General features: G+C 49.6%; 1 protein-coding gene across 4 annotated transcripts in view; it reads left to right on the top strand.

Annotated features, from left to right (window-relative positions):
- MADD (MAP kinase activating death domain) overlaps nt 1-22,933 on the top strand; it is a gene marked incomplete at its 5' end in the record, with an annotated part of 74,024 nt that overhangs the window by 25,582 nt on the left and 25,509 nt on the right. For 2 of the 4 annotated variants that reach the window (XM_078777544.1, XM_078777545.1), the window contains 14 exon segments: nt 1,605-1,840; nt 1,939-2,086; nt 2,293-2,399; nt 2,562-2,695; nt 4,258-4,568; nt 4,769-4,863; nt 5,791-5,892; nt 7,794-7,890; nt 13,680-13,863; nt 16,210-16,360; nt 16,459-16,668; nt 16,836-16,883; nt 17,777-17,868; nt 21,065-21,136. In XM_078777544.1, the coding sequence (XP_078633670.1) occupies nt 1,605-1,840; nt 1,939-2,086; nt 2,293-2,399; nt 2,562-2,695; nt 4,258-4,568; nt 4,769-4,863; nt 5,791-5,892; nt 7,794-7,890; nt 13,680-13,863; nt 16,210-16,360; nt 16,459-16,668; nt 16,836-16,883; nt 17,777-17,868; nt 21,065-21,136 (1,987 nt within the window). 4 annotated transcript variants of the gene reach the window in all.

The raw sequence follows: 22,933 nt of genomic DNA on the forward strand, positions 1-22,933 counted from the left end.
ACCTTGATCTTTTCTACCCCTGTTAATGCACTCCAAATCCACCTCTTTCAATCTCCAACTTCATTCCTGAAATTCCTAGTCGTATCAATTTTTTGCTGTCTCTCATGGGATTTGTTTTATACCATGTACCCCTTTCCTCCCCCTCACCCTTCCCCTCTCCCTTCCCTTCCCCCAGCCCTCTTCAAGGATCTTCCACAGATCTCCCGATGTCCCTGTTCTCTACTGTTGTGCTTGTGTGCTTCCCGCTCTCTCCCCATCTTGTCTCCCCCTCCCTTTATTACCCTGCGCTCGCGAAGCGAAAAGCGGGTTTAATCATTCAGGTGCGTATGTGTGCTGTGTGCTGACTGCATTTTAGAAATTCATTTTCTCGGCAACCGTTGGTCCGATTGACATGAAATTTTCACCATAGGAGGGCCTCCTCCTGTAGAATATTTTAATGATTATTATGACATCACATGTTACGTGGTGCAGTCGCCATCTTGGAAAAACTTCGCACCTCTATCTCTGAAACCACTCCATGGAAAAATTTGAGACCTGGCTCATTGTCAACTACTCCTTTGAGGAATACGATATGTTAATGATGTCATCGGTGCCTTCCTTGTGATGTCGTAATTCGACAAATACAACACTTATCCATCCGATCATTATTTTAAAAAATTTCAGCAACTGTTTGTCTGATGGACACGAACTTTTCACCAGATCAGCACTTTCTCCTTTAGAATATTTTAATGATAATCATGACGTCATAGGTCATGTGGTGCAAGCTTCATTTTGGAAAAACCGAAAAATGTTTCACCTTTATATCTCCAAAACCGCTGCATGGAAAAAATTGAAACATGGCTCATTGTAAAGAACTCCATATGGGGAATAGGTGTTGTTAACGATGACGTCATTGGTGCCATAATTATGACGTCATAATTTGGCAGGGACAACGCTTAGTCTGATCAGTTTGAAATGTATTGAGCGTGATCTATGCAACAATTATATTAGAGAATATAAATTTATGATGTCATCGCTCACGTGGTCTGGCAGCCATATTGGATAAAAGAAAAAAAATGTTCCAAAACAGAAGAGTTGGCTCGCAACATGTTGACTGCGCAGGGTAAGTATTCTGTGAATACCATCTCGTTGTTTCATGTGTCCGTTTATTTTTTTTGTGTTTTATGTGCTAGCTCTTACACGAGCCTCGATCTTGTATACAAAATAAAAAAATATATATTTGAATTTCAGAGGGGTTCTTGTCATGGAGAGACTTGAAACCAAAAGTGTTTCACCAAATTTGGAAGACTGGTCCCCAAGGTTTTTGCAGCAGTACTAATATTTTAGGAGATCCGTACCCCTTTAGGAGATCTGATATTTCTGGTCAATGCCTATTTTTCACTTCACACTGACCTTTGCCAGGTCGAAGGGGGGGAAAAGGGAGGTGGGGATGGGGAGAATGTCTCGCATTTTTGAACTCTACATACTCAAAAACCCCAAGTGCATTTGTCTGGTAAAATATCTGATAGTGTCGGGCGAAAAAATTGCCCTTTTCTGATTGACTTGGTATGTAATTACCCTGTTCTCGGTTCCATTCCTTATTACTTTCTCATTTCCCGACCCAGGGTGGCTCTCATTCGCTTCCTAAATTCGCCCAATGTGTTGGGTGGGTTCACCGAGCACACTCGCACCCTTCGGCTGTACCCCCGGCCCGTGGTGGCTTTTCAGTCGGCCGCGTTTCTTGCCTCGCGTCCCCAGGCCGGACCCTTTACACGTGCGCTCGCGCACACTCAGGCGGTTGAGTACTACGCCGAGTGGATACTCACCCCCAGCAACTTCTCCTTTCAACGGGTGCACGAAGGTGGTTGTTGGTTCGCTTGTTGTTGGTGCAGCAGCCATGATTGTTGAAAATCCATTTCGCCCATAATTTTTGTTTATAATTACATTTTTTTGTGGAAGGTGTGTTTGATCCGGCCGTAATTGGAGATAAGCCCAAGTGGTATGCGCACCGCCTGCAGTCCGTGCATTACTCTGTTTGTGCGCCCCGCTGGCCGCTTGCGTTTGCCTTGCACGCTCCACCGGCTCAGGCTGCCTCACCTGCACACAGGTATTCAAAATGAATGAAGTGCGGTTGTTGGTCTATGGGCAATGCATTTGATTGGATGAAGGGGTCGTAGAGAAAAAGGAAATTTTTTCAGGGAAAGAGACCTATTTTGCCTTTGCTTGATTTCTGTTTTGGTTATCACTTCCTAAAATGTATTTTCTCCTTAAATGTTTGGAGCAGATATCCCCCATTTATTCTTTTATTTGCAGTAGTTGTAACAGTGACGATGAGGATGGAGATTCCAGCTCTTCCTATTCGTCCCTTGGAGATTTTGTCAATGAGATGATGCTGTGTGACATCCGAGGGGAAGTAGAAGGTGCGCTTGAGATGTGATGCGATTTAGGCTCGTTTGTGAATCGGTGGTGTGCACTTGTATTTTTGATAGGGTTGGGTGTGTACTGAGGCAAATGGTGATGAAGGAAAGAGACGTTTCTATAAGGTGAGGATGTGTGTTCGTGTGTTTTGTGGGTTTTTGCAGACAGCCCTTCTGCAGAGATTTCCGACTCTGTAGGTCTATCCCCCACGCAGGGTTTCCAACCTTTCCAGCATTACCCAGGAGACGACGGTGCAGTTGCAGTTGGAGTTGGAGTTGAAGAGAATGAGGAGTTCGCTGTGAGTTCAGTTTCGGCTTCACTGAAGAGCCCAAATTGATCTCTGTACTGTACACAGTGAAAGCTGTTTGTGTTTGTTACTTGAAAAATCGAAGATTCCCAAATATATTGCTTGGTGAGTCTGTCTTGTCTCTGTCAATCACCTAGAGGTCATAATTCTAAACCGATCTTCACAAAACTTATCCACATGGTACATGTAGTTAAAAGCTCGAAGCCTATTGTTTTTGAGGTCAAAATGTCACGGATGCATAAAATCCTCAATGTTCATCTGATCGACTTGAAATTTGAACCATGTTTGGATATTTGGCCACTGCCCATTGAGGTCAAAAGGTCAAAGATCAAGGTCAAAACAAGAAAGACATCATGCAGAGGACCATACTCGCAAAATCCTCCCGCAAAATAAAAAGTTGCCATGGATACATCAAATTACCCATTTCATTAAGATTAAAATTGACGATCTTCATCAAAGCTCGGGGCAATCGGATTAAAATTGATGATTTTCCAGATGACCATTGATCTTAGATGTTTGACCTTGAGTTGACCTTTTGACCTCAAAATAGGTGGTTTCCCAATTCAGTGATGCACTATGTAATTGCTGTTTAATTTTCACATTATTAGGATGAAAAGTGACATTTTTCCCAATGAAAATTGATTATTTTAGAAGTTTGACCTTGAGTTTACCTTTGACCTTTTGACCTTAAATACTTGGTTTCCCAATTCAGTGATGCACTATGCAATTGCTGTTTAATTTTCACGTCCATCGGATGAAAATTGACATTTTTCCCGATGAAAATTGATGATTTTAGAAGTTCAACCTTGAGCTGACCTTTGACCTCGACTTCAAAATATTTGCTGTTCCAAGTCGGTGATGCACGATGTAATTGCTGTTTAATTTTCAAGTCAATTGGATGAAAATTGACAATTTCAGAAATATGACCAAGATGACCTTTGACCTCAATCAATAGGCTCCTTCCTTATGACGGACTCTACCATCTGGTGAAGTTTCTTGAAGATTGATTTAAAATTGTGACCAGCAGGTGATTGACAGACAAACAGAATAATGCACAAGAACAACCAATATGCTTTAAAATCTTCTATTTTGCAAGTAATTATCGATTTTCATCCGATTTTCTTGAAATTTTAACAGACCTTTCATGTTTGTTCACCAATCAAAAGCTAGAAACCTATAGTATTGTTTCTGAGTTCCTAAGGGCAAGGCCGCAGCGACTGATTTTGCAAGTACCGGTCTCTGACCACTTGTTTTTTTGGTTGTTTGTTCATTTGTCCATTGTGCTTATTATAATCAAGTCTCGGTGATTTCATCAATTGTCCCCGTCCATAAACCTTGTCATTTTGTTTTGCGTAATTTTGATTCTAATTCTTTTTTTATTGATGTATTTTGTATTTTAAATACACGTATATAGTATATAGAAATATTTTACTTTGAGAGAAAGATCATGAGGGAGCTTGTGCATAAATTTCATGTGGGCATTACTTGTCTGAGATTGACTTGGTGATGCCCATGTCTTCAAATTATTTATTTATTTTCCCTCCTCCACACAGGAACCCACGGCCGCAGTTGAGCAAAGCAGTGCGCAAAAAGAGGAAGGGAAATTGGAGCAGGAAAAGAGCCACAAACAAGTGGAAGAAACGATGGAGGTCGAAAGAGCAATTAGCAGACAGGATGTGGAATCTAAATTATCACCTATTACAGGAGGAGTGCAGAGCCAGGCTGTGAGCGAGAGCGTGGTGATGCTTGGTGTCGGCATTGGATCGGGTGAAGAATTTGAGAATCCGTGCTTTGAGCCAAGAAGTCGGCGGAGCGTCGATGGAGACGAAGAACAAAGCTACACACCCAATTTCCCCACTTATGGGTAATTCTCATCATCATCATCATCATCATCATCATCACCATCACCATCACCATCATCATCATGTGTATACCTCTAGCTGAATATATCACTCAATAAATTATTTGTTGTAACCTGTAAAAATTGCGTTAATTTGTTGCCGAGTCGGGATCTGGTAAATCCACATTCATCCTGAATCGCTCACATCCGCATGTGCTGAGCAGGCCGAGCAGGCTCAGGGGAGACTCTGATGTAGAAGCAGAGAGCCAGGCAGAGCCTGCTGCCCCTGACAGCCTTTCCTCTTTGATGTCATTCGCCAGTAAGTACTGTTACCCTCATTTGATCCATCTCTCTTACATGTATGTGTGTATATGTGTGTGCTCTCTTAACATCACATGCTGATGATTGAAAATATTTGTACTATTCACCACAACTTTTATTTCCTTTTCATTTATTGTACTCTACAATGCTGCTCGCACTTATATTATGTAACTTGAACAACTGTCTGTACATGTGGCAAAACATTATTTTCATACAAAGGTCGAGGCTCATAGAAGAGCTGGATAAAAGAGCCTGAGATTGATGCACCGATAGTCGAGACCGGGAATGCTGAACAGCCACCTCGTGTTGTGCAAATGTCGATATGTTGTGACATGCAATGTACGTTTGGCCTTTTCGCACTAAGAGTGAACCCGTGGCCGTGCCAAGCTGAATTCCGGCGTGCGCGGCACTCCGTAGTTTGCCATTTTATCCTTTTCTCGGAATCACATCTCCATCATTTCATCCACTCTGCAATGCTTAGGATTTTTTATTTTTTTTTAACTCCGGCTTTGCTGTTTGGGTTAGGCCACCGGATCTGCATTGCGGGTACTTTTGGTATTGCTCATGGAAGCACTGACTAAGGAAGCACAATCGTTGTTGTCCTGGCCTCGTCCCGATGCAGTTCAATTAACAAGTGCAGATGGCCACAGGTTTACCTTACCAGAGATTTTATTCGCATGGCTTTGCTGCACAGTATTGTTTTGTCATTGCTCGGTGGACGATCTGTCCCATTGGCCCTACTAGCACTGGCTTCGTAATCTACCTGCACTGGCTTGCTCATGGTGGCATTTTGTTTTGTAATATCGATTCACTAATTTCTCTCACTACCCTACAACTTTTTTCTTTTCTTTTTTCCCCATGAATTTCTGTTTCATGAAGCTTCACCCATGCATACACACGTGCACGTGTTTTTTACCTGCCACAGGCAGCTTGTACCACAACCACAGCACCAGCTTCAGCCTGTCGCACATCGCAATGGCAGGACGGCAGACAAAGGAACGTTCTACACCTTTCCCTAGTGTTCGAGGTATGCATTGTCTCAAAGCCTTATTCACCTCTTTGATAGAGGTGAAAACTATTTTGTATAGGTCTGTTTTTGAAGGAAATATATATGTGCGTTTGATGATCAACCTAAAAAACGAACGTTGGAGCATAGATAGGGCCATTTACGACCGTAAAGTCAGTCTATTCACGACATGAGCAGCGGGGGATGGCCAGTAGTGGAGTAGTGTGGATCAGCTGATCAGCATAACTAACGATTCATTGAACAGCTGAAGAAGGCCAGATTGACTATATCAGAGTAGCGACCGTGCCATCCAAAAAATTTGAACCGGTTGCGTCAACAGCACATCAATTCCTAAATAAAAACAAAATAAAATAAATAACAGGGAAGGCCAGAACACAAGTAGAATAAGATATGAAGAGGATGGGAGCCGACCGTTCGCCCCAGGGTGGATAGAGGGTTGGTGGGAAAGTGGCTGCAATGGCACGGGGAGGGGCTGCACAACAAAGCAAGGGTTTGGAATGCGGAGCGTCTGGGGACCCAGTAGCAAAGGTGAGGTGAGACAGAGGGGGAGGAGACACTGAGCCACCTTAATGGTGAGGGGAACAGACCAGACTTGCAGCCGTGGACCCAGTGAAAACGCCTACACAGTTGGGGGGGATTAAAACGAGAATGGTGGATGATAACAGGCAGAAGGGCGGAGGGGAACAGGGAGGTGAAGGCATTGCGACTGGTTGTAGTACTGGTGTACAGAAACGAAAAGAAGGCATTGATGATCGAGGTGAAAGTACCCATCGATTTTGGCCTAAACTACACAACTCAATAAAATGACCAAATACCAGGATCTCAAAAAGAAAGTGAAAATATCCTGGAAGCTGAAGAGCACCGAAATTGTACTGGTGATTATTGGAGTAATGGGAATGATGAAGAAGAACCTTAGATATCTTATAAACAATCCTTGGGAATATTACTGCAAACAAACTGCAGTTGGAAGCTGTCTGGGGCTCTGACGATCCTCAAAAGAGCCCTCGGAACAAAACTTTGAGAAGAAGAAAACTTCACAAACTGGTCCATGAATCGTTCATGGTCCCTTAACGAAACAGATGTGGATACTTTGAGACATGGGAGGACTCCGTTCCACCTTCTGAAACCCACATTTGCGGAGATAACAACCAATGGTGCACACGGCAATAATCGCGATGGGATGATAATGGTGCTTTGGATTTGCTATCGCAATAACAATAATGGAAATTAATTATCGTGATAATTGCTTTGCAAGCGCAGTAGGTAAATTTCACCTTGAACCTTTATATTGACAGTGTATTTGTTGCATTTCGTGGTTAGTGTGTTTACTTTCTCTTGAAAGATGTACCTGTATTCAATGTAGCGCTATAAAATAAAGCTTCTGATATAAAATGTAATGCATACTCTCCAAGATGTAATTTAAATAATATATCATTAAGAAATGAACATCAAAACAAACAACCAATTACTCATGGTCCCAAAAGTGCTTTCATTGTCGAATTTGGCGGTACGTTTGACTGCTCTTTATCTGTACGCGAAGTTGAGCACTCAAGGCAACATTATGTCAAATATTGAGATGAGCGTCCTCGGTGTGCGGAGTTTTGGCACCAAGGACAAGGGCAAACAGGTCGTCTCGATCCTCTCTCCTCTCGCCGTTCCAATTGGGCCGAATGTAGCGGGAAACATGGTGTCGTTTGTTTCATTTATTTATTCATCCCATTTTTGTGTCTGTCCTGTTTTTGTCTGTTACGTCCTGATCCATTCAATGTATTCGCTCGTCCACGAACCTCGACTGTGGACAAAAAGGAAGTGTTGAACCCTTTTTTGTTTTGGAAATGCCACAAGTGCCTGCTGCTCGCTGTGGAATGATGGGTGTGCCTCTTGGTTTTATCGTGTTTTAGGAACCAAGCGGGCTCTCGTGGACCAGAAATCCGTGATAAAACACTCGCCCACGGTGAAACGTGTTCAAACACCGACCGCAAACAAAACGAGCAACAGGTTTGTCTCTTCATTTTTGTTTTTCCTCCACCCTCTGCACCAGCTTGTATAACTTTTAATGCACTGTTGCTAGAAGCAAAGATCAGACGGCTAATCGTACTTTGGGCCAAGGCCTTCGGTCATTGTCATCAGCATGCTGTGGTACTTGTGCTGGGAATTGAGGCAGATTCATATTAGACCTGAGCCATTTGTCAGCCCATCCCCTGCGCAGCAGGATACGGGGTTTTGCAATCGTGTGCGTGTGTGTGTCCGTCTGTGTCCGTCCATGTGTTTCCGTGCCATAACTTTTTTTTACCGTTTGAGCTATTGTCATCAAATTTTCACCAAAGCTTTATTATGCTAATACAGAGAAGGTAAATTAATAATTTTGCCAAAAGGTCAAAGGTCAGCATCACATAAAATCATCAATTTTCATCCAGTTGACCTGAAATTTTAAGAATTTACATATTGGGTCCCTGAATTGGTTCACCAATCAAAAGCTACAAGCCGATTGTTTTCTTTGTTTGTTTTTTAGGTGAAAGGTCAAGGTTGAAAAAATCATCAATTTTCATTTTGTAGTTTTTGTCACTGTTTCTGTTATTTTGAGCATACAGAAGAAGAAGAAGAAGAAGACGTCTGAATACAAACGGACGTGGACCGGCTTTTCAGATGCTTTCTCGTTTATACTGTGGCGGACACAAAAGCCCACTGGCGTGGTGACATCATTCCACGCACCAAGTGGGCGGTGGCCACGCCCGAGGGGTAGGCGTGGCCTCATGCCTTACACCGGGCGACCAGCCCGGAGGAGTTCAGTGTTACAGTGTAGTCTTACAATAAAGACGTTTATATGTTACCGCTTGTCCGCTTCCTCCTTGCTCACAAGCAGCGCGCGTAACGCCGCGCTTTACTGGTGACCCTCGACGTTGGATCTGCCGGAGCGATCCTTCCACACGCGACGCCATCGCCATGGCCGCCTTCGTCAAACTTCCGGAATTTTGGGAGGCTCAGGCCGAAGTCTGGTTCGTCCAGGCCGAAGCCCAATTTCAGCTTCGGCACCTCACCGGCGATGACACGCGCTACTGCCACGTCGTCGCCTCCCTCGGGCCCGGCACGGCCCTCGAGTTGTGTCCGTCCTTCGCCACCCACCGGACGGCCACAAGTACGAGGCACTCAAGCGGCTACTCCTAGCCACGTTCAGCCTCACGGACGACGCACGGGCCGACCGCCTCCTGGATCTCCCCGAGCTCGGTGAGACGCGCCCGTCGGTCCGAATGGACCATATGCTGTCACTGTTGGGCGACGAAGCCCCCGGTTCGCTATTCCGGGCGCTTTTCCGTCGCCAACTTCCAGCGCAGGTTCGCCTCGCGTTGGCCGGGACCGGGCTAACAGAACCCCGAGCATTGGCGGCCGAGGCGGACAAGTACTTCGCCGCTTCGGACACGCGGGCGAGCGTTGGCGTGGCCGTCACGGCCTTCGACGCTGCTGTTCCACAGCATCATCTTCTACAGCACGCTGAGGTTCAGCAGCATGCTGATACGCACCTCGTGAACGCCGCCACGCCCCGCCCACCGCCGCGGCGAAAACCGCCACCGCGGGGAAACCCGTCGACTCCACCGGCCTGGCGGAGCCAGCCGTGCTCCTCCAGCTCCACCACCTGGTGCTGGTTCCACGCCAAGTTCGGCCACGAAGCTCGGCGGTGTCATCCGCCGTGCTCCTTCAACGGGTCGGGAAATGCCCGGGCCGGCGCTCAATTGTGGCGATGAGCGCCGGCCGTTCGAGCAGCCTGCTGTTCATAACGGCACCTTCTCCGGGCGCCGTTACCTGTGCGACACGGGAGCGCAGGTGAGTGTCATTCCCGCCGGCACGTCAGACAAGCACACCGCGGGTGGGGGCCCCGCGCTGCTTGCCGCGAACGGGACGCCCATCCGTACGTACGGAAAACGCTGCCTCTCTCTGCGGTTTGGAGGGCAGGTTTTCCGATGGACGTTCGTCACCGCCGACGTGCCCATGGCACTGCTTGGCGCGGACTTCCTGTGCGCTAATGGGCTCCTGGTCGACGTCAAGCGCAGACGGCTTGTCCAGGCCGAGACGTTCAGCTCGCTCGCTTGTGCGTTGCCCAGCTCAACGAGCGGCTTGCCAAGCGGCTTGCCGAACGATTCGGTTCCGGCCACGTTGGTCTGTACGCTTCCGGCAACGGACGCATTCACCCGCCTCCTCGCCGGCTTCCCGGCCCTCACGCGGCCCACCTTCTCGGCGGGGGCCGTCAAGCACGGGGTGGCCCATCACATCCCCACCGTCGGGCCACCGGTCTACGCCCGGGCACACCGCCTCGAGCCGACGAAGCTGGCGGTGGCAAAAGCGGAGTTCGCTACCCTGGAGCGACTCGGCATCGTTCGGCGCTCCGAGAGCGCTTGGGCGTCGCCGCTGCACATCGTGCCGAAGCCCGGCGGGGGATGGCGACCGTGCGGGGACTATCGCCGTCTCAATGACGCCACGACTCCCGACCGCTACCCCGTCCCCACATTCAGGACTTTTCCGCCCGTTTGGCGGGCAGGTCCTTCTTCTCGAAGGTGGACCTCATACGCGGCTACCATCAGGTCCCCGTCAGGCCGGAGGACGTCCCGAAGACGGCGGTCATCACGCCATTCGGACTCTTCGAGTTCCTGCGCATGCCCTTCGGTCTGAAGAATGCGGCTCAGGCGTTCCAGCGACTGATGGACAGCGTCCTGCGCGACTTGGATTTTGTCTACGTCTACCTGGACGATATCCTCGTCGCCAGCGCGTCCCGCGAAGAGCACCTACGCCACCTCCGCACGCTCTTCGAACGCCTGGGCCAGCATGGCCTGATTGTGAACCCAGCAAAGTGCCGGTTCGGCGCCGCCACAATCGATTTTCTGGGGCACCGTGTCACCAGGCACGGCGCCGTCCCCCTGCCGGCCAAGGTGGAGGCGGTGAAGGGGTTTCCGCGCCCCCGCACGATCAGAGGGCTGCAGGAGTTCCTGGGCATGGTGAACTTTTACCATCGGTTCCTGCCCCGTATCGCCCAGCTCCTGCGCCCCCTGCACGAAGCTCTCCGAGGTAAGCCGGGCAAAGGCGACGTTACCTGGACCGAGCAGATGGACACGGCGTTCACGGGCGCGAAGCTCGCCTTGGCTAACGCCACCATGCTCGCGCACCCGATGCACCGATCGCCCTCACCACCGATGCCTCGGACTACGCGGTGGGCGCGGTGCACGAGCAATGGGTGCGTGGAGCTTGGCAACCGCTGGCGTTCTTTAGCCGGCAGCTTCGCCCGCCCGAACGCCGTTACAGTACCTTCGACCGCGAGTTGCTCGGACTTCACTTGGCGGTCAGGCACTTCCGCCATCTGCTCGAGGGCCGGGCGTTCACTGCCTTCGTCGACCACAAGCCGCTGATCTTCGCGATGGGCAAGGTCACCGAGCCGTGGTCGGCCCGGCAGCAGCGTCACCTCTCGGCCGTGTCCGAGTACACGACGGACATCCAGCACGTCGCGGGGAAGGACAACCCGGTGGCGGATTGCCTTTCCCGGGCCGTCGCCCACGCAGTCCACCTCGGCATCGACTATGCCCGGATGGCAGCGGACCAGGCCGCTGACCCCGACGTCCAGGCCTTGCGGACCGCCGTCACGGGCCTCCGCGTCACCGAGGTGGCGTTCGACGGCGCGGGCGCGGCCCTCTTGTGCGACGTCTCCCTCGGGCGTCCTCGCCCCATTGTGCCCGCGGGCTGGCAGCGCCAGGTGTTTGACGCCATCCACGGCCTGTCCCACCCGGGCGCGAGGGCCTCCCAAAGGCTGATCGCCGACAAGTTCGTCTGGCATGGCCTCCGGAAGGCCGTCCGCGGCTGGGCCAGGACGTGCCTCGCGTGCCAGCGCGCCAAGGTGCACCGGCACACCCAGGCCCCGTTGGCCCCGTTCACGGTGCCGGAACGCCGGTTTGACCACGTCCACGTGGACCTGGTGGGACCTCTGCCCCCCTCGCGGGGTTTCACCTACGTCCTCACCATGGTGGACCGCACCACCCGGTGGCCGGAGGCCGTGCCCTTGGCGTCGACAACGGCGGCCGATGTCGCGCAGGCTTTCATCGCCACCTGGGTAGCCCGGTTCGGCGCCCCCTCAGACATCTCATCCGACCGCGGCCCCCAGTTCACCTCGGAGCTCTGGGGGGCGGTTGCGCAGGGGCTCGGGGTCCGGCTGCACCGAACCACGGCCTACCACCCCCAGGCTAACGGCCTGTGTGAGCGATTTCACCGCTCATTGAAGGCCGCGCTCCGGGCCACCCTCCGCGACGGCGGCTGGGTCGACAGGCTCCCCTGGGTCCTGCTGGGCCTCCGGACGGCGCCCAAGGAAGACCTGCGCGCATCCGCGGCGGAGTTGGTCTTCGGGCAACCGCTGCGGGTGCCGGGCGAGTTCCTCCCCGATTCCACGGCACCATGGTCCGCGGCACAGCAGCGCTCCGCTCTGCAAGAGACCGCCCAGAGGTTCGCCCCGGTGCCAACGGCATGCCACGGGCACCCACCGACGCACGTCGCCCCGGAGCTTCGCACGGCGGAGTACGTCTTCGTCCGCCACGATGCCCATCGGACACCACTGCGGCCCCCGTACGACGGGCCTTTCCGCGTGCTGGAGACCGGGGCGAAGCACTTCACCCTGGACATCGGCGGTACTCCTGACCGCGTTTCGGTAGACCGCCTCAAGCCGGCCCACCTCGATGTGGACCATCCACCGCCAGTGGCCCGACCCCCACGTCGGGGCCGCCCTCCTGCGGGCGGACCCCCGGCACCGCCCAGCCCCGCCGCCACGGCGCCCCCCGGTCCTGCACCCATCCCAGGGGCAGCCAGGGGCATCCCACCTGGTATCCCTGCACCCCGGACACCGCCGATCGCCAGGGGGCGCTTCGGCCGGGTCATTCGTCTGCCCCGCAAACTGGCCCTCTAGGTGCGCGGGAATTCTGGGGGGGCGCGTGTGGCGGACACAAAAGCCCACTGGCGTGGTGACATCATTCCACGCACCAAGTGGGCGGTGGCCACGCCCGAGGGGTAGGCGTGGCCTCATGCCTTACACCGGGCGACCAGCCCGGAGGAGTTCAGTGTTACAGTGTAGTCTTACAATAAAGACGTTTATATGTTACCGCTTGTCCGCTTCCTCCTTGCTCACAAGCAGCGCGCGTAACGCCGCGCTTTAATACTATATTTGGGTGTGTGAACAAGGCTTGCACCGTATACACATTAGTTCAGCCCTTGGTCACATTCCTATCAAATTGGAGAGGAAGCTTTCGTTTCCCTTTGGAGTATAATTCTTTGGCATGTTTATATGGCCGGTGCAGGACATCATGAAAACCTTACCGCCAATAATAACATATAAAAATAACCACCTTTAGAGGCCATTTTTCCCCGCAAAGCGGGGGTTGGCCTTTTTCGGGAACCGTGGTTGTTGTTGTTGTTGTTGTTTTTTTTTTTTGTTTTGTTTTTTGCTCCCTAATACCGATGGCCTTCATAGACATTCTTTAGTCTACTCAACACCCAATCATATAAACTTGATGTGTTTGTGGATCGGAAATGTATCTGTACACGCCGTTCCGTCGTCTGGTTCACCACCATTTTTTTTTTCTTTTTTTTTTCTTTTCGACAAGCAGAAAATGTGATCAGGGATATTTGGTTGCCAACACTATAAAGATGAGATGTCCTAGATTGCTGTTCTTTTAAATGTCCAGGTCATATTTGGAGCACCCTTGTATATAAATATATAACCAAGGGAGTAATGATCAGAGATGACGTGGTGTGTATTGATGCAGTGAAAACCAAATCTTCCTTAAAGAGGTTGTGAGTGAAGTCCAAGAGGGCCAGGGAGTTGGATATTTCAAACTCAAGAGGGTTCGGCGTCTCATGGAGTCGGAAGGTCTTCGTTCCTTTGTGCTCGCACGTCTCGCGCGGCCCCTGCACAGCGATGAGACCCGGCCTGAAACCCTGCCCGACTTTGTGAGTGCAATGGAGTGTCAGTGCATTTCTGGGCCTTCCCTTTCCTCACACTTCATCAATGTATGTTTCTCTTCATCCAACGGAGTGTCCATGCATTTCTGGGCCTTCCCTTTCCTCGCACTTCATCAATGTATGTTTCTCTTCATCCAACGGAGTGTCCGTGCATTTCTGGGCCTTCCCTTTCCTCGCACTTCATCAATGTATGTTTCTCTTCATCCAACGGAGTGTCCGTGCATTTCTGGGCCTTCCCTTTCCTCACACTTCATCAATGTATTGCTACGGTTTTGAGGTTTGTACAGTGAGCTCAATAAAGGTTAAATGTTTGCCCCCCCCCCATAGATAGTCACACAAGCAACATGTAGCCTCGTTTGTAGTATAGTTATTTCTTAGTATGTGTGAGAGTAGGCCCTTTCCAGTGTTAATTCTGCGTTGTGTAAAGACAGGAGAGTAGGTCCTACTTCTGCAAACCATTCTACCTCTATAGGCGGAATCCATTTTGCTACCCTTTGCTTGCTCACTAGTCGAGTTAACACGAGGTAGGCCTAAAAAGGTGGGGGCGGCGTTTAGGTCGGAGCGGCAGAGGTGATGACGGTAAGCATGAGCCGCCAATCAGGGCTCAGAGGGCGTGGTGAGAAGAGTCTGGTGAGTTCCAGAAGGTTCGCGGGGCGGGGCTATATAACCCGATGCGCAAAGCCCTCAAAAGGACTTGCAGAGGGAAGGACTTGCAGAGGGAAGAGAGGACTTGCGTCACAGAGCTTGCGATAAGGGGACTTGATGAGAGAACTCGCATTGTACCGCTTAATGAACTTGACCATCGCATGAGGACGCGCGCGCTAACCAACACCAAGGCGTTGAGGAAGAAGAGTTGGTCGCTAGATATACACGGGCGCAGGCAGGCGCGTTTGTAACGAACTTGCGCATTTCAGCCAAGCGAGTGAGCGAGGCCGAGTAACCGCCCTTTGCCGTAAAAGCCGTCCCGCCCTTTGCCGTAAAAGTCCTCTACCGTTCGCCCCGATATTATCTCCGTGGTTCGAGAGACACGCTATGTCGCCCTGCCTTCGCCGATCTCCATCTTCGCGGATGTGCCAGGGACCGTGGAGAGCTGGACGAGGACCATCCTTGGACGCGCTGGGGAACACCTGCCCATCTGCAATCCCCTGTGTGAGTGTGTCACGGGCCCGTTGTCTCTGGGATAATTAAGACTGTATAAGGATTTCTCTGTGTCTCTTCGTCCTTGAGCTGTATATACGTGTAATAGTAATTAAACCAATCTGTTCTTTCTTCTTGATTCGATTGTCTTTGTGGTTTCATCATTGATTAAGCGTGGCACGAATAAGATCGCTTAAATTGGAGTCCATTAATTATAACTGCGCGGATCACGTGTACGCAAACCGCTCGGCGTACTCCAACCACACGTGGTTCGTGCGAGGCTTGTTTCCTCACTTCCAGCGCAGCGCGAGTACTTAGGTATGAGCGAGAATTTGGTCCCGAAACCACATTTGGCGCTGTCCGGAAGGGACGTTGCAAGCCCCGGTTCCGCCAGGCCCAGTAAAGACAAGGGGATTAATCCCCCCTTGATAAGGGGAGAAGGCCGGCAAGAAAACCGCAACAGTATGTTTCTCTTCATCCAATGGAGTGTCCGTGCATTTCTGGGCCTTCCCTTTCCTCGCACTTCATCAATGTATGTTTCTCTTCATCCAACGGAGTGTCCGTGCATTTCTGGACCTTCCCTTTCCTCACACTTCATCAATGTATGTTTCTCTTCATCCAATGGAGTGTCCGTACTTTTCTGGGCCTTCCCTTTCCTCGCACTTCATCAATGTATGTTTCTCTTCATCCAACGGAGTGTCCGTGCATTTCTGGGCCTTCCCTTTCCTCGCACTCATCAATGCATGTTTCTCTTCATCCAATGGAGTGTCCGTGCATTTCTGGGCCTTCCCTTTCCTCACACTTCATCAATGTATGTTTCTCTTCATCCAATGGAGTGTCCGTGCATTTCTGGGCCTTCCCTTTCCTCGCACTTCATCAATGTATGTTTCTCTTCAGCCAACGGAGTGTCATTACTGCTCATTCTCTCCTCTTCATTTCCTAACAGAATGCGTTTCATACAACACCTCCCCACTTCCACTCCTTCTCCACTATCACATTTGATTCCTTGGGGTTTCTTGGGTCTGTGTTTCCAGCGAGGTCCCCTGATGCTACTAATGATGATTATGTATCTCATTTGCATACAAGATGGAAAAAACAAACCTTAGAGGTTTGAATGGTAGGAAAGCGTTATTTGAGTGAATTTTGGGCCATCGTCCCGTTTCACCTTTCCTCCTCTCCATTGTGTGTCCTGTGCAGGAGGTGACGAGGAAGGTGTACAAGGGTATCCTGGACCTTTTGAAATGTTGTGTGTGTGGTTTGGAGTATAGCTTCAGCCGGGCAGGCCTGGGGGGCATGGCCAGTATGTTCTCTCTGTTAGAGCTGGCTCATTCACATTATTACAGCAAAGGTATCCTTGTACACGTCACTATTAAAAATGCCCCGTACAGCACCTATGAGTATCGGCCATTCACGTTCCCTCATCTATCGTTTCTCCGTTCTTTCCAGAGTCAGACAAAAGGAAACCACCGCAAGATGATTTGAGCCGGCAGAGCATACCGGGGATGGGGGCGCGACGAGCCCCCGGAGGGTCTTCGGCACCGGCGACGAGCCAAGCTGCCGTCCAGGTGCTCGGCGACCGTCCGGCGCCGAGAGACGACACGGGCTCCAAGGCAGACACCCACAGCCTCAACGAAGAGAATTTTGCAGCTTCCATCGGTACGTCATCGTCTGGTGTGTTTTTGGGACTGACTAATTTCACCTCGTCATAATTCACATCATTGGCTTTTTCCTCTGTTGCTTTCCCGACCAAAATCTTCTTCTTTTTTTTTTTCCACGTAACCTCATCTCTCACCTTTCAACCCCAAATGCACACTTGTGAGCAGCTATGTGGGACAAGAATCAGCAATGTCGCTGTCGTTCCAGTAAACACAGTAAGACGTGTCTTTTGATCCCCCTAATCGCATGCTGTCCTGTTGTCTACACTTTGTCAATGGTGTGAGGCCTCCTTTCCTGCTTCCTGAGGCTCGTTTGCACGACGTGCTTGAGGCCTCCTTTCCTGCTTCCTGAGGCTCGTTTGCACGACGTGCTTGAGGCCTCCTTTCCTGCTTCCTGAGGCTCGTTTGCACGACGTGCTTGAGGCCTCCTTTCCTGCTTCCTGAGGCTCGTTTGCACGACGTGCTTGAGGCCTCCTTTCCTGCTTCCTGAGGCTCATTTTCACGACGTGCTTGAGGCCTCCTTTCCTGCCTCCTGAGGCTTGTTTGCACGACGTGCTTGAGGGCTCCGAGTGCTTCTGCTCACTGAGGATCTCACCTTCGAAAGTGTTGCGTTTACATTCTGTACGCCTGGCCATCTTAGCTGCTTAACGTGCAGTGTAAACGAACCTTTTCTTTGTTATCAATGGTGATCTCAAGCTTGTGGAGGAGCTTGTATGTGTAATGTATTTGGGAGGACGACTCGGCCATCCTTGTGCTTTTACATGAATTACAATGACTTGGACAGACGATGGACAAACACGTATTGCATATGACATTTGAACCCGAGTTTCCTGCATCATTACCCTGGAGTTCACATGGCACCGACGACGGGTGGACCTTTCTTGTGCATTGCCGTCCTTTTCTCTATGTGTAGCCTCCATAGCCTCGTCCTTTGCGCACACTGCTGCCCCTACCTTTTCCATCCACCTTCACCACCTCATTGAGCCCCCCCCCCCCCCCCCCCCTTGCAATGTGACCGTTTCTGCTCCCCATCGTGCATGCCTGAGAGTCCATTCCCTTTTGTCAATCATCCGTGACCTCCTCTGGTGCGCAATTTTTGTTTTGAGCAGAACTTCGAGGGACGGGCGGATTGGGAGTGGCGAGAGACTCGGATTCTCACTTGAGCTCGGACAGTGCAGTGAGTGGCCTGTCTAGTGCTCGGGTAAGCCGATCACTTACTCGATCTTGTGTGTTTGTCTGTCACCGGCCTACAGGTCACGATTCTAAACCGATCGTCACGAAACTTCACCAAGTTGTCCATGTCCTCCCAATTGAGAAGCCTATTGATTTTGCGGTCAAAGGTCATCTAGAGGTCAAATTTCTAAAATTGCCATTTTAAATCCGATTGATTTGAAAATTGAATAACATTTATATATTGAGTCAATAAATTGGGAAATGAACTATTCTTGAGGTCGAAAGGTCAAAGGTGAACTTAAGGTCAAATTTTTAAAGTCATCAATTTTCATCCAAAAAGCTGTCAATTCTGAACCGATTGACTTGAAAATTGAACAGCATTTGCACATTGTCAATAAATAGGAAAACCAACTTTTTGAGGGCAAAAGGTCAAAGGTCAACAAGGTCAAACTTTCAAAGTCATCCATTTTCATCTGATTGACTTGAAAATAGAACAGCATTTGTGCATTGCCTCATTGAATTGGGAAACCAACTATTTATGAGGTCAAAAGGTCAAACTTCTAAAATCATTTTTCATCTGAAAAATCGTCACTTTTCATCCTGTTGACCCGAGCTTTGATCAAGACAATTTGCTGTGTCAATGGAAAACTTTGGGGTGTGGGGGGGATTTTGCAAGATCGTGCTACGCATAACGTCTTGTTTTTGTGTTCAGTGCAGTGTAATGTTTATTATTATTATTGTATCTTCTAAACTTGCACGATAAAGGGTTGAGAGATACACACACACACACAGAGACAGAGACAGAGAGAGACAGTAACAGAGACACACATGCGGACAGAGGGACAGGGACAAAGACACACAAAGAGAAACACACACACACCGAAACGCAGGCACCGAAACGCGCGCGCACAGACGCGCACACACACAGAAACAGGCGGAAAAGGAGAGCAATAAATGAATGGAGTTGAGCAGTGATTCTGGATTTCGGCAGTTTCACCAGGAGGGGGGTGCTGGTAGACCACGTGCATCCTGCAGACACAAAGGGGGAGGGGGACAGAGGATGGAGAGGGCAGAGGGTGCAAGACCAGAAATGAGGCGGAAGAAGATAGAGACCAGCGACTGTCGACGAAGTGATAGGCCCAAAGACTCGACTCCATTGAGAGAGATTCCAATGATCTTGAAAGCCTTAGCTTCCATGGTGATGGCCTGAGCAAGACGTGAGGCAGGGGAACCACCCCAGAGGGGAGAGCAGTACTCCATCAAGCTGTGGATGAAAGCCTTGTATGTGGTGAAGAGCTCAGGTGTGCCAAGTAAGGACTTCGCATGATGGAGGTGCCAAGTCGGCATCTGGTTTTGTAGGCCAACTTTGAAATGTGGTTTGACCAAGATAAATCATGGCTGAAAGTGAGACCCAAGAGTTTGAGTGACTGAACCTCTCCGAGATGGTTGTTGAGAAATTAGATGAGAGGGTCGAGAGAGAGGGTAGAGACAGACACAGAGACAGAGACACACAGAGACACAGACACAGTTTGTTTTTGTTTTTTGACATATTCCAAGTGTTTGACCAGTTTTTGATTTTGTCAAGGCCTGAGGAGAGGGGTTTTTCCAGAGAGTCAGTGAGATCATTGATGAAGATTTGGAATAGGATGGGGGCCAAGAACACTGCTTTTGGATGCTCCAGCCTTGACATGGAGAGGATGAGAAACGGTTCCATTGAGAGCAACACGTTGGTTACGAGAGTGGAGGACGTCAGTAATCCAAGAGTGGAGTTGCCCTTGAATGCATAGGCCGACAGTTTGTAGAGCAAGATGGAATGCCAGGTTGAATCGAAAGCTTGAGATATGTCCAAAGAGACGGCCCTGTTCTCATGTCTGACATTGAGGGCCTCCATCTTTTGTTAGGGGAGTGGAAGAAGCATGCCCAAGGTGGAGTGACCTGGTCTGAATCCGAGTTGATGATGTGAGATATTGTTGGAGAAAAGGAATGACCTTATGGCAACTATGATTATGGATTCCATTGCCTTGCTGATGATTCGAAGTAAGCTAATTGCTCTGTAGTTGAGGGGATACGTTTTTGTACCTTTTTATGTAATGCTGTGATGTTGGTGTATTTCCAAGTAGATGGAAGATGACGTATAGTAAATGACAGGGTGAAAAGAGCAGCAGAGCAGATTTTTAGGACCCGTGGGCTGATGTGGTCCAGTTGCAGAGTCAGTGTGTGGTCACCAGAAACTTTTCCAAGGTTACCTTGTTAACGTTTTTTTTAGTACACCTTTCTTAGTACATTGAGTACCAGTTCACTGGTAATTCCCTGTTTGTCGTTAAAGGCGGCAAAAAGGGTTGGCGTCAGGAAGGGCATCCGGCCGCAAAACATTGCTTCAAATAGGGGACCGAAAAACAACAACAACCACGGTTCCCGAAAAAGGCCAACCCCCGCTTTGCGGGGAAAAATGGCCTCTAAAAGTGGGGTTTTTTTGGGGGTTTTTTTTCGCTCTCGTTTTTCCAAACCCATTGTGTAGTTAGTCTTGTTAACTTTAACTAGATGTTATCACAATTCAGTGAGTTGTTTGTCTGAATGTTTTTATTTATTTATTATTATTAAAGTTTGTGAAACAATTCTGGGTTCTACTGAGCATGCACCACCACCACTAAAGTGGTTGCTAAAAGGTGGAATTGACGAGGGATCAATTGCTTTGAAGGCTACCGAGGAGCCGGTGGTGCACACCGTGCAAGTGAAGTGGTGACATGACACCATGACACCAATTCGGTCCGTGTCCGAACGAGATCACTGTTGCGAGATAACCAGATGATGCTACTTTCTCTCAAACCCTTTTGGCAGCACAATTGCACTACACAAGATATTTTCAATACATTTAGGCAAAACCATTTGAACTAAAGATGGGTCGCCTTTGTACATGTGGAAAGGGGACGAGCCGAAAACCAAAATCGTATTTCTACGTCTGGTCTCGTCACAGAGCAAATTTATTCTGATTAAGCCGTGGGAGAGAGAGAGAGCAACGCGACCTGATCAGGTCGACCGGGTTAACCCGTCCACCTCCAGGTGCTTCATGCAGTGGTCCACTCACCCGAGCAAATTGCTCCTTATGCATCAATCCAGCCATTTGAAGTGGTGTTGTTTTTTTACCGGCGTCGCTCACACCTTTCCGAATGATGCATGGACAGTATTGTTTGGTGTGTTTGTAAATATTTGTTTGTTCTGCTCAGGAAAGTAGTCTGGGTGCCTCCCTCCCGAGCCTCGTTAAATCATCAAGCCAGGAAAGCGAGACCAATACAATGGTGAGCATTTTCTTTTTCATCTTGTGTCCCATTCACTACTCACCTGCATCATGCCCCGCCCCCTCTTCCCATGTCGTGACTCGCCCATGCCCGCCCCCTCCCCCCCCAACCCCCTGTCAAGCCCCACATTGATTGTGATGAAATTTTATTAACTATCTACAACAACACACAACATGCATTTTAAGGCCAATTTCCCTGCTAGAGTGGGGGTTAGCCTTGCGGTCCCCATGATAATCTTCTCCATTTTGCCATATCTTCTGCATCTCTCCTTGTTAACCCCCTTGCCCGCATTTCTTCTTCCACCATCTTTAGCCAAGTCTTTCTCGGTCTTCCCCGTCCTCTACTTCCTTCTACATTCATTTCCATCACTCTTCTCGACCAGTCACTTTCATCCTTCCTCAACACATGACCAAACCATCTCAACCTGTTCCTCTTCACAGCATCAATCACAGGCTCTATTCCCATCATCTTTCGCAATTCATCATTTGTCTTCCTCTCTCTCAACGACACTCCACACATCCACCGAACCATTCACATTTCCACTCTTTCCAGCCTTCGTTGCTGCTCTACGTTCATTACCCATGTCTCGCTCCCATAAATCATAACACTTCTCACACATGCAGCATACACCTTTCCCTTCAGCTTCGACACTCCCCTCCTCATCAGCACGCCACTCAGTTCCCGAAACTTCTTTCATGCACATCTCACTCTTGAAACCGTTGCCGAGTCTGATCCACCTTCTCCATTCAGCATGTCTCAGAGGTAGCAAAATGTTTTCACACCTTCCAGCTTCTCGCCGTCTCCAAGATCCAACTCAACATTTCCTCCATCTGCAGCTCCCTCTGTGCAGACCTTACATTTGAATGTAGCTGCCACACTGGTTAATGACCCTCTCAGACCACTACATTTTTGATGAACCCACTCAACGCATATTGTACAACGCACAACGCACATTGCACATTTCTGCTTAACAGAAACTTTCCTCCTTCATGATGTCTCTGATTCCTTGGTATCTCTCCCAGGTTACTCCCTCCTCCAGTATGATAGACCTGAGCCTCGTCCTGGAGGTGGGGTTGCTATCTTTAAAAAAACTCTCTTCCTCACTCGCCCTCCACTGCCCTCTCTCCACCTCACCCCCAGGAATACCTTTGGCTCTGGCTTCCTCTTCGCTCCCACCTTTTGTTCATATGTGTGTTGTACCGTCCACCAAACAGTGATGACTCCATCCACATCTTGCTGTCTGATAATATGGACCAACTTCTATATACCCCATCCCAACTCTCTCTTCCTCATATGTGGTGATTTCAATTGTCACCATGCCAGTTGGCTGGGTGTGGGTACCTCTCTCACCAGCCATGGTTCTTCAGCAAAAGACTTCTGTGACTCACTGGGACTGACACAATCTGTCAATTTCCCAACCCGGATCTCAGTCAACGGAGCATCTTCTCTTCTGGACTTGGTTATGATTAACTTCCCTGAAAATGTCTGCTGCTCTTCTTCTGCTCCAATCGGCTCATCTGATCATGTGCTTGTTAAAGTGGACATCTCTCTGACCATTCTCAGAGAGCCTCCTCAGCGTCGACGAGTCTGGCATTTCACTCAGGCCAACTGGCACGGTCTTCAAGCAGCCATCAATCATCTGGACTGGTCTCCCATCTCTACCGCCTCTGACATCAACTCATCCTGGGAATTCTTCCAAAGTAAATTGCTCTCTCTCATGCACAGATTTATCCCATCTCGTCTTCATTTGTCATACCCTTCCTCCCGTCCATGGTACACGGAATCTTGTGGTGAGGC

The sequence above is a fragment of the Myxine glutinosa genome, chromosome 5 (assembly GCF_964187855.1).
Source record: "Myxine glutinosa chromosome 5, kmMyxGlut1.1, whole genome shotgun sequence".
Lineage (NCBI taxonomy): Eukaryota > Metazoa > Chordata > Myxini > Myxiniformes > Myxinidae > Myxine > Myxine glutinosa.